The sequence below is a fragment of the Oncorhynchus masou genome, chromosome 32 (genome assembly GCF_036934945.1).
Source record: "Oncorhynchus masou masou isolate Uvic2021 chromosome 32, UVic_Omas_1.1, whole genome shotgun sequence".
Lineage (NCBI taxonomy): Eukaryota > Metazoa > Chordata > Actinopteri > Salmoniformes > Salmonidae > Oncorhynchus > Oncorhynchus masou.
The window spans coordinates 11,559,083-11,576,303 of NC_088243.1; the positions used below are offsets into that span (position 1 = coordinate 11,559,083).

General features: G+C 44.5%; 1 protein-coding gene across 1 annotated transcript in view; it reads right to left on the reverse strand.

The window, feature by feature from the left end:
* Window positions 1–17,221, reverse strand: part of LOC135525576 (nesprin-1-like) — a 223,133-nt gene that overhangs the window by 135,808 nt on the left and 70,104 nt on the right. The window contains exons 28-43 of the mRNA XM_064953273.1: window positions 14,580–14,788; window positions 14,253–14,361; window positions 10,262–10,426; window positions 9,489–9,656; window positions 8,543–8,724; window positions 7,634–7,769; window positions 6,243–6,403; window positions 5,776–5,926; window positions 4,930–5,060; window positions 3,728–3,824; window positions 3,460–3,558; window positions 2,574–2,761; window positions 2,198–2,321; window positions 1,868–2,034; window positions 537–690; window positions 181–384 (exon numbers count right to left, since the gene is read on the reverse strand). Of these exons, the coding sequence (XP_064809345.1) occupies window positions 181–384; window positions 537–690; window positions 1,868–2,034; window positions 2,198–2,321; window positions 2,574–2,761; window positions 3,460–3,558; window positions 3,728–3,824; window positions 4,930–5,060; window positions 5,776–5,926; window positions 6,243–6,403; window positions 7,634–7,769; window positions 8,543–8,724; window positions 9,489–9,656; window positions 10,262–10,426; window positions 14,253–14,361; window positions 14,580–14,788 (2,445 nt within the window). The remainder of the gene's footprint in view (window positions 1–180; window positions 385–536; window positions 691–1,867; window positions 2,035–2,197; window positions 2,322–2,573; window positions 2,762–3,459; window positions 3,559–3,727; window positions 3,825–4,929; window positions 5,061–5,775; window positions 5,927–6,242; window positions 6,404–7,633; window positions 7,770–8,542; window positions 8,725–9,488; window positions 9,657–10,261; window positions 10,427–14,252; window positions 14,362–14,579; window positions 14,789–17,221) is intronic.

The following is a 17,221-nucleotide window of genomic DNA, read 5'->3' on the forward strand; positions in this document are numbered from 1 at the left end:
GTGTCAAACTCATACCACGGAGGGCCAAGTGTCTGCAGGTATTCACTCATTACTTGTACTTGATTGATGAATTAAGATCACTAATCAGTAAAGAACTCCCTCAGCTGGTTCTCTAGGTCTTAAAAAAGAAACCTGCCATGGAATGAGTTTGACACACCCGTTGTAGGACCTTTTTCTTACCTCCAAGAAGGCCTCCAGCTTCCCCAGGCAGTCCAGCCGGAGCTCAGCCAGCTGCTGGACCTCCAGGTAGGGCTGTAGGCTGTTGTCCTGTCTCCCCTGGAGGAGCTGAGCATCCTGGGGTTCACACGAGGCACACAGCCCCTCTGTCTGGAGCTCCAAGCTCTCCCTCACACCACTCTGCTTCTGTAGAGCCGCTAGGGTTTCCTATAGCAGACCATACAGGGTACAGAGGGTGACGAGCAGGAGCAAGAGGAGGAAGAGGAGGGGGATGAAGAGGAAGAAAAAGAAAAATGAATTTCTTGTTGTAGAACAGTCAGACAAAAAAACATGATTGACCAGTTGACCATGGTTCATACCTTGACTTGGGCCACAGCAGGCTGCAGGTCAGTGATGTTGACCAGGGAGGTTGAGTGGAGGGTGGAGAGGAGGTTCTCAGACCACTGAGAGAACTTCAACAAGGACTGGTCAAACTGCTCCACCTGGAACAGCTGGCTCTGGAGCTCCTTGATTCTGTACAGTATACCAATAACAGGAAAATCACATACAGTGAGTGCCATGAAAAAGTATGTGCCCCCTTTCCAAAAAGTTATGCTTTTAAATCATCTGTCCATAAACATCCTTCCAAGAATCTTGATGATCATCCAAGTGCTTCCAGGTGCTTTTCTGGCAAACTTGAGTCACGTTTTTGGATGAGATGGGTCCCATTATGCCTGGTGAAAACCAAACACTGCATTCTACAGTAAGAACATCATAACAACGGTCAAGTGGTGTGATGGTTTGGGGATGTTTTGCTGCCTCAGGACCTGGACGACTTGCCTTAATAGAAGGAACCATGAATTCTGCTCTGTATCAGAGAATTCTACAGGAGAATGTCAGGCCATCCGTCAGGGAGAGGAAGCTGAAGCACATCTGGGACATGCAGCAAGACAATGCTCCAAACACACAGTCAAATCCACATGACAATGGCTAAAAAGCAACCAATTTGAAGTTTTGGAATGGCCTATTCAAAATCTAGACCTAATCCCAATTGAGATGTTGTGGCAGGACTTGAAATGAGCAGTTCATGCTTGAAAACTCACAAATCCCGCTAAGTTAAAGCAGCTCTGGATGCAAAAGTGGGCCACAATTCCTCAACAGCGACGCGAGAGACTGATCAACAACTACAGGAAGTATTTGGTTGCAATCATTGCAGCTAAAGGTGGCACAACCACTCATTTAGTGTAACGGGGCAAATGCTTTTTCACACGGGAGAATTGGGTGTTGCATAACTTTGTTAATGAAATTAATAAAATAAGTAACTTTTTCTTTTTTTTTGTAAACTCAGGTTCCCTTTATCTAATATTAGGTTTTGGTTGAAGATCTGATGACATTCAGTATTGAAAATATGCAAACATAGAGAAAATCTGAAAGGGCTCCAATACTTTTTCACACCACTGTACCTCTACAATGCTGTGTGCTGTCAGTACCAGTAAGACGTAATTAAGTTGGAAATGTGATGTGACCAAAACAACTTGATTTGGAAGATGTACAGGATCCATTTGCCAACAATGAGGGTCAGACTGGAATGAGGTATGTGAGCTCTGGTCAACAGCAGTGCAATACATAGTATAGTAATGTTGGAAGCAGCCTGACTGAATCAATGTGTTACTGCTGAACCGAGTGACACACACACCATCTTCTGACTGACCTGTGAGGGATGAGTTCATTCTGGGAGTTCCATCTCTTTTTCAGCTGCTCCAGGTCATCACTGAGCTGCCTTGCCTTCTCATCTGGGGCGGTGGGGTACAGGGATGTCCCTGAGGCCACCAGGTCATCATGGAGGGGCTCCAGCAACACCACCTCAGACTGTAAGTTCTACAGAAGATAAGCTTTTGTTGAGCATCTATGCCAGCAAGCCTTGATAAAAACACTTTCAATGGAGAATCTTCAGGCATAATCTATGTCTCGGAAACTGTCCCTAAATGCTCTGCAGGATCGGTCCAGGAACATGGACTGAAAATTGATGAATTTACTGCACCTGCAGGTCCTGCAGCTCACTCTCCAGCTTGGTTTTATCTGCAGGCAGGCAATGGCTCTCATGTTTGGATGTAGACTCACATCTCTCCAAGCAGGATACAAAGCTAGAACGATCCTTCTCATACCTGAAACAAAGTATCCAAGTTTAAGGACAAGACGGGCACTTCAACAACATACAAAAACAAATGTTTTACATCAATATTTCACAGCTGAAGGGCCAGTTTCCCGGATCCACATTAAGCCTTGACTAAAAATAACTTTAGATCAAGGTTCTTTAAGATGCTTAATCAAGATCAAGATGCTTTAGTCCAGCACTAGGCATAATGTGTGCCCGGGAAACCAGACCAAAATGTCTCCCTCCAGTCTAGCCTTCCTACTTTTGCCATAGGGACAGCACTTTCTCCAGTGTGTTCTGTTTTTCTTTGGCCTGCCCTAGACTCTGGTCATAGCTGGTCTGTAGAGCTGCCACGGCCCTCTCAGCTTGCTCCCTGTCACTGAGTCTACGTGCCCCAGCAGACAGGGGCAACAAGGCTACCTTCAGGCTCTCCAAGCTCTGGGACACATCCTAGGGGGATAAATCACAGAATTAAATACATTTGACTAATACAACACTAAATACAAGATTACCCAAACTCAGTAATGGAATCGGATTACTTTTGGATTACTTTAGCTTTACATTTGATTTGGACTTGGACTTGTGGTCAGACTTGCTCAGGTGGAACAAACTTAAACTTGCGCCTTTTTCAATTATAAATTGAATGTCATTGAGAAAACAGAATGATGTCATGTTGCATTTTTCACAAACATCTTTGCTGAATTTATCCAAAGAAGCAATCAAACTCATTTTTCTAAGTTACATGTAATCTGATTACAATATTTTAGCTGATAACGTAACTGATTACAGTTACAGTTTATTTTGTAATCAGATTACTTGTAAACAATAACATGTAACCAGTAACTCCCCAACCCTGACTATTATTTATGTACTATATAGCTCTATAAAGACAACAGTATTGAAAAAACAGCAAGACAATATCGTCAATAAAATGGCAGAACCTCATTCGTGATAGCGTGCCATGGAGACATTGTAAATGTACAACCTTAAAGTTTAAAATGTGTATCTCCAAGAACAGGAAACAGTAGAAGGAACCCATTGTGGCCTTATGCCTGACATGAAATTAGGAAAATGAAGTAGCCTAAGCAAGTCATTAAATAAGTAGTTGTCAATACATCGTAATGACGAAACCAGAGAGAAAGACATACCATGTGGTTCTGGAGACATTTGTAGGTCTCTGACGAGGAGGTACAGGAAGTGACAGGATGGTCCAGTTTCTTATGGAGATCACCAAGTGTTGTTTTGGCCTTTAAATAACATAATTCCGACAATCATTGATTTTGACATTCATAATTTCCTCTAACACTTCTAAGGGTTATTTTCATTGGTTCCAGTAGTGACGTATAGCTAGTGGTAATTCCTCTTGTTCTCCTGAGGTTACTCGAGAAAAAACCAAAGTCTTTATTTCAGTCATACCTCTTCCAGGCTGGTGTTGAAGCGGTGCTGTGTGGAGGAGCTCTCCTGCAGCAGTCCTTCGAGCTGCTCCACACTCTCCCTGAGCTCCTCCCAGTATCTGCAGATGAAAAGATAACACTCAGCAACTTTTGGTAGCACAAAGCAAAATAGCCTTGCATAGATAAAACATATAGTAACTGGATTGTCCAGCACAAGACCTCAATATACAGTATTATGACTAACTTCCACATGCAGTATATAATGCAATTAATGATTAACCCTGCAAAAAAAGCAAAGTAGTTAAAACCATCGGTAAATGGGCGGCAGGGTGGCTTAGTGGTTAGAGTGTAGAGGCGGCAGGGTGGCCTAGTGGTTAGAGTGTAGAGGCGGCAGGGTGGCCTAGTGGTTAGAGTGTAGAGGCGGCAGGGTAGCCTAGTGGTTAGAGTGTGGAGGCGGCAGGGTAGCCTAGTGGTTAGAGTGTAGAGGCGGCAGGGTAGCCTAGTGGTTAGAGTGTAGAGGGGGCAGGGTAGCCTAGTGGTTAGAGTGTAGAGGCGGCAGGGTAGCCTAGTGGTTAGAGTGTAGAGGCGGCAGGGTAGCCTAGTGGTTAGAGTGTAGAGGCGGCAGGGTAGCCTAGTGGTTAGAGTGTAGAGAGTGTAGAGGCGGCAGGGTAGCCTTGTGGTTAGAGTGTAGAGAGTGTAGAGGCGGCAGGGTAGCCTTGTGGTTAGAGTGTAGAGGCGGCAGGGTAGCCTAGTGGTTAGAGTGTAGAGGCGGCAGGGTAGCCTAGTGGTTAGAGTGTAGGGGAGGCAGGGTAGCCTAGTGGTTAGAGTGTAGAAGGGGCAGGGTAGCCTAGTGGTTAGAGTGTAGAGGCGGCAGGGTAGCCTAGTGGTTAGAGTGTAGAGGCGGCAGGGTAGCCTAGTGGTTAGAGCGTTGGACTAGTAACCAGAAGGTTGCAAGTTCAAACCCCCCAGCTGACAAGGTACAAATCTGTCGTTCTGCCCCTGAACAGGCAGTTAGCCCACTGTTCCTAGGCCGTCATTGAAAATAAGAATTTGTTCTTAACTGACTTGCCTAGTTAAATAAAGGTAAAACATATTTACATTACATCAACATTTCTGTCATTTAGCAGATGCTCTTGTCCAGAGAAATGTACATTTCTATTACATGTACATATTTACAGTCAGAGCATTCAACTAAGGTAGGTAAAAACATCCACACGTCAGTACCTGCCGATCTGGGTGAGCCGAGCCTTGATACGGGCTGCCTCCCCAGAGGAGATGAACTGGGCCAGGGCCTGGGAGTGGGCCTCTAGCTGGGATAACACCTCTGCCTTGTCCCCCAGCTCCACACCCACGGCCTGGGAGGAGGGAGGAGGATAAAGATGGCTACCTAATACTGTTGTTTGTTTTTTTGTCAGATAATTTCTGTATGCAAGTTATAGTGGTTTAAAGGTTCAATGTTTGAGTCATTCAAGTTATTAAGGTATGAATGATCTGTTGGAATGAGCTAGTGATTTGATCACTGATTTGAGTCAAAGATGGAAAATCGTGTAAATCATCAACATGTTGTGCATACAGTCTAGATGTTGTGCATACTGTCTAGATGTTGTGCATACTGTCTAGATGTTGTGCATACTGTCTAGATGTTGGGCATACTGTCTAGATGTTGTGCATACTGTCTAGATGTTGTGCATACTGTCTAGATGTTTTGCATACTGTCTAGATGTTGTGCATACTGTCTAGATGTTTTGCATACTGTCTAGATGTTGTGCATACTGTCTAGATGTTTTGCATACTGTCTAGATGTTGTGCATACTGTCTAGATGTTGTGCATACTGTCTAGATGTTGTGCATACTGTCTAGATGTTGTGCATACTGTCTAGATGTTGTGCATACTGTCTAGCTGTTTTGCACACTGTCTAGATGTTGTGCATACTGTCTAGATGTTGTGCATACTGTCTAGATGTTGTGCATACTGTCTAGATGTTGTGCATACTGTCTAGATGTTGTGCATACTGTCTAGAGAAAATGTGGTAGAACATATAAAGGCAATGCAGAGGTGGCTGACAGTACCTTTACTGTGTTGATCTGTTGTCCAAGTGGAGCAGCAGAACTCTTTAGAGCGTCCATTTCTTTCTCTTTCTCAGAGATCCACGAGGAGAAGGCCTCAAACTCTGTCCCAAACCGAGTCCACTGATTCTTCATCCCATCAAGAGCCTTGGTGCTAGAAAAGAGTGTGACTAATTGAGTTTATCACAAAACTGGGTAGCTAAACAACACAACAAAGAGTTCCGAGTCCATATTCAAAACGTGTCTGAGAGTAGAAGTGCTGATCTAGGATCAGGTCCTCCCTCTCCATGTAATGTTTTTGATTATGATCTAAAAGGCAAAACTGATCCTAGATCAACACTCCTAATCTGAGACGTTTTATGAATAAAGGCTCAGATTAGATTCCCGACTTGGAGGAAGAGGAGGAAGCGGAGCAGGAGGAGGAGGAGGAGCAGGAGGAGAAGGAGGGAGAGAGGAGGTGTTGTATTTACTCTTTCTTGAGGCCAGCCTCCACTATGTCCAGCTGTTCGCTGAGGGAGCGGGCTTGCTCCAGTAGCAAGGTGGTGTTCTTTGGGCCGAGCTGGATCTCTGCTGCTTTCCTCAACAGGGTGTTCACCATGCAGGCTTCTGCTTCACTCTGCTTTAAAAGCACCTGTTATGACAACGGAGAATGTGAGAGTCAGAATGTCACTGACACTTTGTGATATGACTAGGTTGAATTATTCTTGAAAGGTTTTAAAATCTTAATTTCACATCTCAATATCTAGCCTGAATAGCTAGATAAAGATAAAGACACGATAAGGAGCCTAAATCATCCAAATATACACTTGATGGGAGAATTGATCACTGATCACTGCACCTGTACATAGCTCATCTGTAAATAGGCCATCCAATCTACCTCATCCCCATACTATATTTATTTATCTTGCTCCTTTACACCCCAGTATCTCAACTTGCACATTCTTCCTCTGCACATCCTACCATTCTTGATTGCTATATTGTAATTACTTCGCCACCATGGCCTATTTATTGCCTTACCTCCCTTATCCTACCTCATTTGCACACATTGTATATAGACTTTTTCTACTGTATTATTGACTGTACGTTTGTTTATTCCATGTGTAACTCTGTGTTGTTGTTTGTGTCAAACTGCTTTTCTTTATCTTGGCCAGGTCGCAGTTGTAAATGAGAACTTGTTCTCAACTAGCCTACCTGGTTAAATAAAGGTGAAATAACATTTAAGAAAAATTTTAAAAATTGCTATTGGCTCCTTGATTTGTTGCTAGAACTTCCCAGATTACGTTTTGCCGTTGCCACGACAACATCACACCACCTATTTGCCTTGCTGTGACAGAGCTGCTGTCCCCGACGTAATGCTTTCGGCCCCCTCTCCCACCACACTCCCTCTCCCCTTGAGGTTCTCTGCCTGTGTGTGCACCGTTACTGTGACTTCTGTTGCACAGAATGCTTCTCCCTCCCTTATTTGTGGCAGTGGGAAAAGTCACTAAATGCTATGAACCCCCCCCCCCCAAAAAAACACAGAGTCAAATCTCCTCAAAGACAGCCTGAAAAGTAGTGGAATTTGGCGCAAGACTCTATCACCAATAAAGTCCCCGGAGGGGTCTGAAAACTCGCTATATAGAGACAAAGACGCTAAATTGCCAACACTGGATGGGATTGTGCTTCTAATCTGCATTGCTTGCTGTTTGGGGTTTTAGGATGGGTTTCTGTACAGCACTTTGTGACATTGGCTGAGGTAAAAAGGGCTTTATAAATACATTTGATTGATTGATTGATTCCAACAGCCATGTCAACTGTCAACTATCATTCAAAAGTGTCAACTGTCACACTAACATGTTCATTAAATTCACTTCTCACTCACCCTGGCCTGGTCCAGTTCAGTAGCCAGGCTCTCTGGGCTGCTAAAGTTCAGGTCTCTGTCCATGACAGAGAGCGCCCTGGTAACAAACTCCTGCACTGTCCTCTGCTGGCTGTCAAACTCCTGCCACGAAGACAGAGTCACCTGGGGACAAATGGGGACATTCAATACACAGATTAATACCATGACACCTGGGGACAAATGTGGACATTCAATACACAGATTAATACCATGACACCTGGGGACAAACACAGATAATTGATCACAGATAATAAACACATGTACAGATGAACAAACGGGGACATTGAGTACACAGATAATACACAGAGGAACACATGTGGACATTGAGTACACAGAGAATACACAGTGGAACACATGGGGACATTGAGTACACAGACAGTACACAGAGGAACACATGGGGACATTGAGTACACAGACAATACACAGAGGAACACATGGGGACATTGAGTACACAGACAATACACAGAGGAACACATGGGGACATTGAGTACACAGACAATACACAGAGGAACACATGGGGACATTGAGTACACAGACAATACACAGAGGAACACATGGGGACATTGAGTACACAGATAATACACAGTGGAACACATGGGGACATTGATCAACACCTTGATATGTTCTGTTACATCTTCATCTTAGACAGGTCAGCTTTGTAACACAGACTACTAAGACCACAACAAAAGACATCAGCTAATGGGGCCATTTCCCTGACACATATTAAGCCTAGTCCTGGACTATGAACCATTTTAAATACAGAATCTTATTTAACATACATTTTTTGTCCAGGACTGACCTTAATCTGTGTCTATGAAACTGACCCTAAAGCACTGGAACAAGAGCAAGAGGAATTCCAATAACCCCAGAAGGTACAGTCTAGTGAGAGAGGTCACCTCTAACTCCTGCTCCTGTGAGTCCATGGTGTGGTCCATATTGCTGAGTGTTGTCTCCAGACTCTGCAGGTCCAGCTGTAAGGTCTCTCCCAGCCCCTCCTCAGCCTGTAGCTGACGGCCCCTAGCAATCTGCTGCTGCACATCCTTCCTCTTCATACGCAGACGCTTCAGCTGTTGCTGCAGGCAGGAGAGAGGAGACAATCAACGTGTTTGGTGTTTGAATCTCATTTAGAAGCTGTAAACATCATATAGTGTATTACTTTTTGACTGTTCATTATGACGTTATACACATATATATATATATATATATATATATATATATATATATTTTTTACAACCACAAAAAGCATTATTTTCTGAATGAATACAATATAAAGCTCCATATCAATGTTTGTTGCCTCAACTCAATTATTTAACATTGCAGGAACCTTTGAGAATAGTTCAATCTAATCAAAATGTAAAAAATAACAATAAAATGACATAACAATAGCGAGGCTATATACGGGGGTACCGGTACCGAGTCAATGTGCGGGGGTACAGGTTAGTCAAGGTCATTTGTAAAGTGACTACACATAGATAATAAACAGTGAGTAGCAGCAGTGTAAAAACAAAGGGAAGGGGGGGGTCAATGTAAATAGTCCGGGTGGCCATTTGATTAATTGTTCAGCAGTCTTATGGCTTGGTGGGAGAAACTGTTAAGGAGCCTTTAGGTTCAAGACTTGGAGCTCCGATATCGCTTGCCTTGTGGTAGCAGAGAGAGCAGTCTATGACTTGGGAGACTGGAGTGTTTGACAAATGTTTGGGCCTTCCTCTGACACAGCATAGTATATATGTCCTGGATGGCAGGAAGCTTGGCCCCAGTGATGTACTGGGCCGTTCGCACTACCCTCTGTAGCGCCTTACAGTCAGATGCCAATCAGTTCCACTCCAGTCTGACGTACCTGGTGAACCTGGAGCAATTGCTGGGCCTCCCTGACGGTCTCAGAGTCCAGTATCCTGGCCACCTCCAGGTGTACCTCCTGCTGATCCTGCACCAGCTCATCCAGTGCACCACGCACCTCCTCCCTGAACTGCACACAGTCCCCCACCGCCAGCACCACCTTCTCAGACTGGGAGACAAGAACACAGAGGAAAGAAATTACATTCAGCAACTCTCAAAAACAATATAGAGAAAAAGGAAACGCCATCACCACCGTTTTCAAACCAAGGTAGATTAACACTGGAACCAACTGAATATGAAAATTGTTCTTTAACTCTTGGCAGGACAATTGATTCATAAATCTATATTTTATTGTAAAAACCAACTAGTATACAACAAATAGCTTTTTCAGACAAGGAGACAACACAGTGGAAAATGATACGGCCTCACTCAGTGATACGACATATCATCGATCCTAACATCACCCTTAAGAGTGGACTGACAATCCAAAGACAGAGGGAGTGTGGCATTGTGGGTACAAGAGAACAGAAAAGACTGGCACCCAGGCTAGCCATCTAATGCTGTTATTCTTCTGACTGTGTGTCCTGGTGAGCAGGTAAGGATGACAGTATGCTTCAGTGCTCGCGAGCTTATTTCAAACACTTTCATCATCTTGATTGTCCATATTATGTTGATCGGAAATGTGTCTTCTGCTCTGCTCTCAACCCTCCCCTACAACACACAAATATATTTGGGAGGAGCACAGTGTCAGCTGCAGTCCCAGTCTTTCCTTACCTCAGTGAGATAGGAGAGGAGGCCCTTGAAGTTGGTGGAAAGTTTATTGATTGCCCCAGCCTGACTCTGTGCATCTGTCTCGGAGCAGATCTCTATCAGCACAGCCAGCCGGGACTTCAGCCAGCCCAGGTTCCCCTCCTGCAGCTCTGCATCGTTCCTCAGCTCCTGGAGAGGGGAGAGCGGGGAGTGGCATAGGTTATCAAGCTTACCTAAGTCTGTGATATCCTCAAATCCATGTTGTATGTACTGAAGCCAACTCTATTGTTGCCATGCACCATAAAGTAAGAGCTGTGGGTTAACAAGGTGCAGACCAATGGCACATAAACTCTATATTGCTCACAGTGATTTACTGGAGAACCATGACATGCATGCTGTATGGCAACGATAGCTGGCTTCAGGACATACAGTATGGATATGAGGCTAGATCAAAGATAGCTGGCTTCAGGACATACAGTATGGATACGAGGCTAGATCAGTGATAGCTGGCTTCAGGACATACAGTATGGATACGAGGCTAGATCAGTGATAGCTGGCTTCAGGACATACAGTATGGATACGAGGCTAGATCAGTGATAGCTGGCTTCAGGACATACAGTATGGATACGAGGCTAGATCAGTGATAGCTGGCTTCAGGACATACAGTATGGATACGAGGCTAGATCAGTGATAGCTGGCTTCAGGACATACAGTGTGGATACGAGGCTAGATCAGTGATAGCTGCCTTCAGGACATAGTGCGGATATGAGGCTAGATCAGTGATAGCTGACTTCAGGACATACAGTATGGATACAAGGCTAGGTCAAAGATAGCTGGCTTCAGGACATACAGTATGGATACGAGGCTAGATCAGTGATAGCTGGCTTCAGGACATACAGTATGGATACGAGACTAGGTCAAAGATAGCTGGCTTCAGGACATACAGTATGGATACGAGGCTAGATCAGTGATAGCTGACTTCAGGACATACAGTATGGATACGAGGCTAGGTCAAAGATAGCTGGCTTCAGGACATACAGTATGGATACGAGGCTAGATCAGTGATAGCTGGCTTCAGGACATACAGTATGGATACGAGGCTAGATCAGTGATAGCTGGCTTCAGGACATACAGTATGGATACGAGGCTAGATCAGTGATAGCTGGCTTCAGGATATACAGTGTGGATACGAGGCTAGATCAGTGATAGCTGGCTTCAGGACATACAGTATGGATACGAGGCTTGATCAGTGATAGCTGGCTTCAGGACATACAGTATGGATACGAGGCTAGATCAGTGATAGCTGCCTTCAGGACATAGTGTGGATACGAGGCTAGATCAGTGATAGCTGACTTCAGGACATACAGTATGGATACGAGGCTAGGTCAAAGATAGCTGGTTTCAGGACATACAGTATGGATATGAGGCTAGATCAGTGATAGCTGGCTTCAGGACATACAGTGTGGATACGAGGCTAGATCAGTGATAGCTGGCTTCAGGACATACAGTATGGATACGAGGCTAGATCAGTGATAGCTGCCTTCAGGACATAGTGTGGATACGAGGCTAGGTCAAAGATAGCTGCCTTCAGGACATACAGTATGGATACGAGGCTAGGTCAGTGATAGCTGGCTTCAGGACATACAGTGTGGATACGAGGCTAGATCAGTGATAGCTGGCTTCAGGACATACAGTATGGATACGAGGCTAGATCAGTGATAGCTGGCTTCAGGACATACAGTATGGATACGAGGCTAGATCAGTGATAGCTGCCTTCAGGACATAGTGTGGATACGAGGCTAGATCAGTGATAGCTGACTTCAGGACATACAGTATGGATACGAGGCTAGGTCAAAGATAGCTGGTTTCAGGACATACAGTATGGATATGAGGCTAGATCAGTGATAGCTGGCTTCAGGACATACAGTGTGGATACGAGGCTAGATCAGTGATAGCTGGCTTCAGGACATACAGTATGGATACGAGGCTAGATCAGTGATAGCTGGCTTCAGGACATACAGTATGGATACGAGGCTAGATAAGTGATAGCTGGCTTCAGGACATACAGTATGGATACGAGGCTAGATCAGTGATAGCTGGCTTCAGGACATACAGTATGGATACGAGGCTAGATAAGTGATAGCTGGCTTCAGGACATACAGTATGGATACGAGGCTAGATCAGTGATAGCTGGCTTCAGGACATACAGTATGGATACGAGGCTAGATCAGTGATAGCTGGCTTCAGGACATACAGTATGGATACGAGGCTAGATCAGTGATAGCTGGCTTCAGGACATACAGTATGGATACGAGGCTAGATCAGTGATAGCTGGCTTCAGGACATACAGTATGGATACGAGACTAGGTCAAAGACAGCTGGCTTCAGGACATACAGTATGGATACGAGGCTAGATCAGTGATAGCTGGCTTCAGGACATACAGTATGGATACGAGGCTAGATCAGTGATAGCTGGCTTCAGGACAAACAGTATGGATACGAGGCTAGATCAGTGATAGCTGCCTTCAGGACATAGTGTGGATACGAGGCTAGGTCAAAGATAGCTGCCTTCAGGACATAGTGTGGATACGAGGCTAGATCAGTGATAGCTGACTTCAGGACATACAGTATGGATACAAGGCTAGGTCAAAGATAGCTGGCTTCAGGACATACAGTATGGATACGAGGCTAGATCAGTGATAGCTGGCTTCAGGACATACAGTATGGATACGAGACTAGGTCAAAGACAGCTGGCTTCAGGACATACAGTATGGATACGAGGCTAGATCAGTGATAGCTGCCTTCAGGACATACAGTATGGATACGAGGCTAGATCAGTGATAGCTGGCTTCAGGACATACAGTATGGATACGAGGCTAGATCAGTGATAGCTGGCTTCAGGACATACAGTATGGATACGAGGCTAGGTCAAAGATAGCTGGCTTCAGGACATACAGTATGGATACGAGGCTAGATCAGTGATAGCTGACTTCAGGACATACAGTATGGATACGAGGCTAGGTCAAAGATAGCTGGCTTCAGGACATACAGTATGGATACGAGGCTAGATCAGTGATAGCTGGCTTCAGGACATACAGTATGGATACGAGGCTAGATCAGTGATAGCTGGCTTCAGGACATACAGTATGGATACGAGGCTAGATCAGTGATAGCTGGCTTCAGGACATACAGTGTGGATACGAGGCTAGATCAGTGATAGCTGGCTTCAGGACATACAGTATGGATACGAGGCTAGATCAGTGATAGCTGGCTTCAGGACATACAGTATGGATACGAGGCTAGATCAGTGATAGCTGCCTTCAGGACATAGTGTGGATACGAGGCTAGATCAGTGATAGCTGACTTCAGGACATACAGTATGGATACGAGGCTAGGTCAAAGATAGCTGGTTTCAGGACATACAGTATGGATATGAGGCTAGATCAGTGATAGCTGGCTTCAGGACATACAGTGTGGATACGAGGCTAGATCAGTGATAGCTGGCTTCAGGACATACAGTATGGATACGAGGCTAGATCAGTGATAGCTGCCTTCAGGACATGGTGTGGATACGAGGCTAGGTCAAAGATAGCTGCCTTCAGGACATACAGTATGGATACGAGGCTAGGTCAGTGATAGCTGGCTTCAGGACATACAGTGTGGATACGAGGCTAGATCAGTGATAGCTGGCTTCAGGACATACAGTATGGATACGAGGCTAGATCAGTGATAGCTGCCTTCAGGACATTGTGTGGATACGAGGCTAGGTCAAAGATAGCTGCCTTCAGGACATACAGTATGGATACGAGGCTAGATCAGTGATAGTTGACTTCAGGACATACAGTATGGATACGAGGCTAGGTCAGTGATAGCTGGCTTCAGGACATACAGTATGGATACGAGGCTAGATCAGTGATAGCTGGCTTCAGGACATACAGTATGGATACGAGGATAGGTCTGTGAAATCTCTGCCTTGTCTAACACACAGAGCATGAGAGATTCCCATCATACTTACTGTGATGGTGGCCTTGACCTGTCCGTGCTTGCTGGGGTCGTTGGCTCTGTTCCTGAGCAGTCTGAGTTGGCTCTCTTTAGACGAAAGCCAGGCTGACAACTCGGAGAACCTGGGATGAACATGGGCAAAGTATGATCATACTGTATAGCCATCTAATATTTCAGTTTTCATTCGGTTAAAAAGGATTGGTGGTGTGTCATTAGTCAGTGCATCAATGTGGATAGTGAGTGACTAAGAAAACAAAACAAAATGATATGTTATGTTAACAATGATACAAATCATGATTGTGACAGTCTTGAATCAGTATCATTGGTGAGGCCTTGTTACCGGGTGTTAAACTCCTCCCACTTATCAGGGTGCTGCATCAGATTGTGATGGGTGCTGTCTATCTCCTCCCAGAGCTCAGAGAAGGCCTTCTTAGAGCTGTCCAGGGTCTGGTGGGCTGGGTTGCTGTCTGGAAGCTTCTGACACAGTTCCTCTATCAGTTGTAGTTTCTTCTCACACAGAGACTGAGGACCCTTCTCCCTGAAGAAGTCCTGCAGGGTGGTAAAGGTACATCGTTCATGTGACAAACTCTCTCACAGGGAGACATCAAGTGCTAAATTAATCTAATTGCTTTTCTGAAATATGCACTGCGGACCAGCACAGTGACTGTCATAGTACCAGGCTAGGGGTCCCCACACATTCTCTACATGTGCTAGATCAGGTATTACCAAACTGGGGTACACGTACCCCCAGGGGTACATGCAATGCTGTCGGGGGTACGCAAAATAAATACAGTGGGGCAAAAAAATATTTAGTCAGCCACCAATTGTGCAAGTTTTCCCACTTAAAAAGATGAGAGAGGCCTGTAATTTTCATCACAGGTACACTTCAACTATTAACAGACAAAATGAAGAAAAAAAATCTAGAAAATCACATTGTAGGATTTTTAATTCAACCTGAAGGATCTGGAGAAGGTCTGTATGGAGGAGTGGGCCAAAATCCCTGCTGCAGTGTGTGCAAACTTGGTCAAGAACTACAGGAAATGTATGATCTCTGTAATTGCAAACAAAGGTTTCTGTACCAAATATTAAGTTCTGCTTTTCTGATGTATCAAATACTTACAGCCACCTATTGTGCAAGTTCTCCCACTTAAAAAGATGAGAGAGGCCTCTAATTTTCATCATAGGTACACTTCAACTATGGCAGACAAAATGAGAAAAAAAATCCATAAAATCACATTGTAGGATTTTTTTATGAATTTATTTGTGAATTATGGTGGAAAATAAGTAGTTGGTCAAAAAAAAGTATTATATACCCTTTGTTGGCAATAACAGAGGTCAAATGTTTTCTGTAAGTCTTCACAAGGTTTTCACACACTGTTGCTGGTATTTTGGCCCATTCCTCCATGCAGATCTCCTCTAGAGCAGTGATGTTTTGGGGCTGTTGCTGGGCAACACGGACTTTCAACTCCCTCCAAAGATTTTCTATGGGTTGAGATCTGGAGACTGGAGACTGGCTAGGCCACCTTGAAATGCTTCTTTCGAAGCCACTCCTTCGTTGCCCGGGCGGTGTGTTTGGGATTATTGTCATGCTGAAAGACCCAGCCCACGTTTCATCTTCAATGCCCTTGCTGATGGAAGGAGGTCTCACGATACATGGCCCCATTCATTCTTTCCTTTACACGGATCAGTCGTCCTGGTCCCTTTGCAGAAAAACAGCCCCAAGGCATGATGTTTCCACCCCCATGCTTCACAGTAGGTATGGTGTTCTTTGGATGCAACTCAGCATTCTTTGTCCTCCAAACACGACGAGTTGAGTTTTTACCAAAAAGTTCTATTTTGGTTTCATCTGACCATATGACATTCTCCCAATCTTCTTCTGGATCATCCAAATGCTCTCTAGCAAACTTCAGACGGGCCTGGACATGTCCTGGCTTAAGCAGGGGGACACGTCTGGCACTGCAGGATTTGAGTCCCTGGCGGCGTAGTGTGTTACTGATGGTAGGCTTTGTTACTTTGGTCCCAGCTCTTTGCAGGTCATTCACTAGGTCCCCCCGTGTGGTTCTGGGATTTTGCTCACCGTTCTTGTGATCATTTTGACCCCACGGGGTGAGATCTTGCATGGAGCCCCAGATCGAGGGAGATTATCAGTGGTCTTGTATGTCTTCCATTTCCTAATAATTGCTCCCACAGTTGATTTCTTCAAACCAAGCTGCTTACCTATTGCAGATTCAGTCTTCCCAGCCTGTTGCAGGTCTACAATTTTGTTTCTGGTGTCCTTTGACAGCTCTTTGGTCTTGGCCATAGTGGAGTTTGGAGTGTGACTGTTTGAGGTTGTGGACAGGTGTCTTTTATACTGATAACAAGTTCAAACAGGTGCCATTAATGCAGGTAACGAGTGGAGGACAGAGGAGCCTCTTAAAGAAGAAGTTACAGGTCTGTGAAAGCCAGAAATCCTGCTTGTTTGTCGGTGACCAAATACTTATTTCCACCATAATTTGCAAATAAATTCATAAAAAATCCTACGTGATTTTCTGGATTTTTTTCTCTCATTTTGTCATAGTTGAAGTGTACCTATCATGAAAATTACAGGCCTCTCTCATCTTTTTAAGTGGGAGAACTTGCACAATTGGTGACTGACTAAATACTTGTTTGCACCACTGTATGTCATGCAATAAAATGCAAATTCATTACTTAAAAATCATACAATGTGATTTTCTGGATTTTTGTTTTGGATTCCATCTCTCACAGTTGAAGCGTACCTATGATCAAAATTACAGACCTCTACTGTCACGCCCTGGTCGAAGTATATTGTGTTTGTCTGCATTTATTTGGTCAGGCCAGGGTGTGACATGGGTTTTTTTGTGGTGTGTTTTGTCTTGGGGTTTTAGTAGGTATTGGGATTGTGGCTTCGTAGGGTTGTCTAGAAAAGTCTATGGTTGACGGAGGCGGTTCTCAATCAGAGGCAGGTGATTATCATTGTCT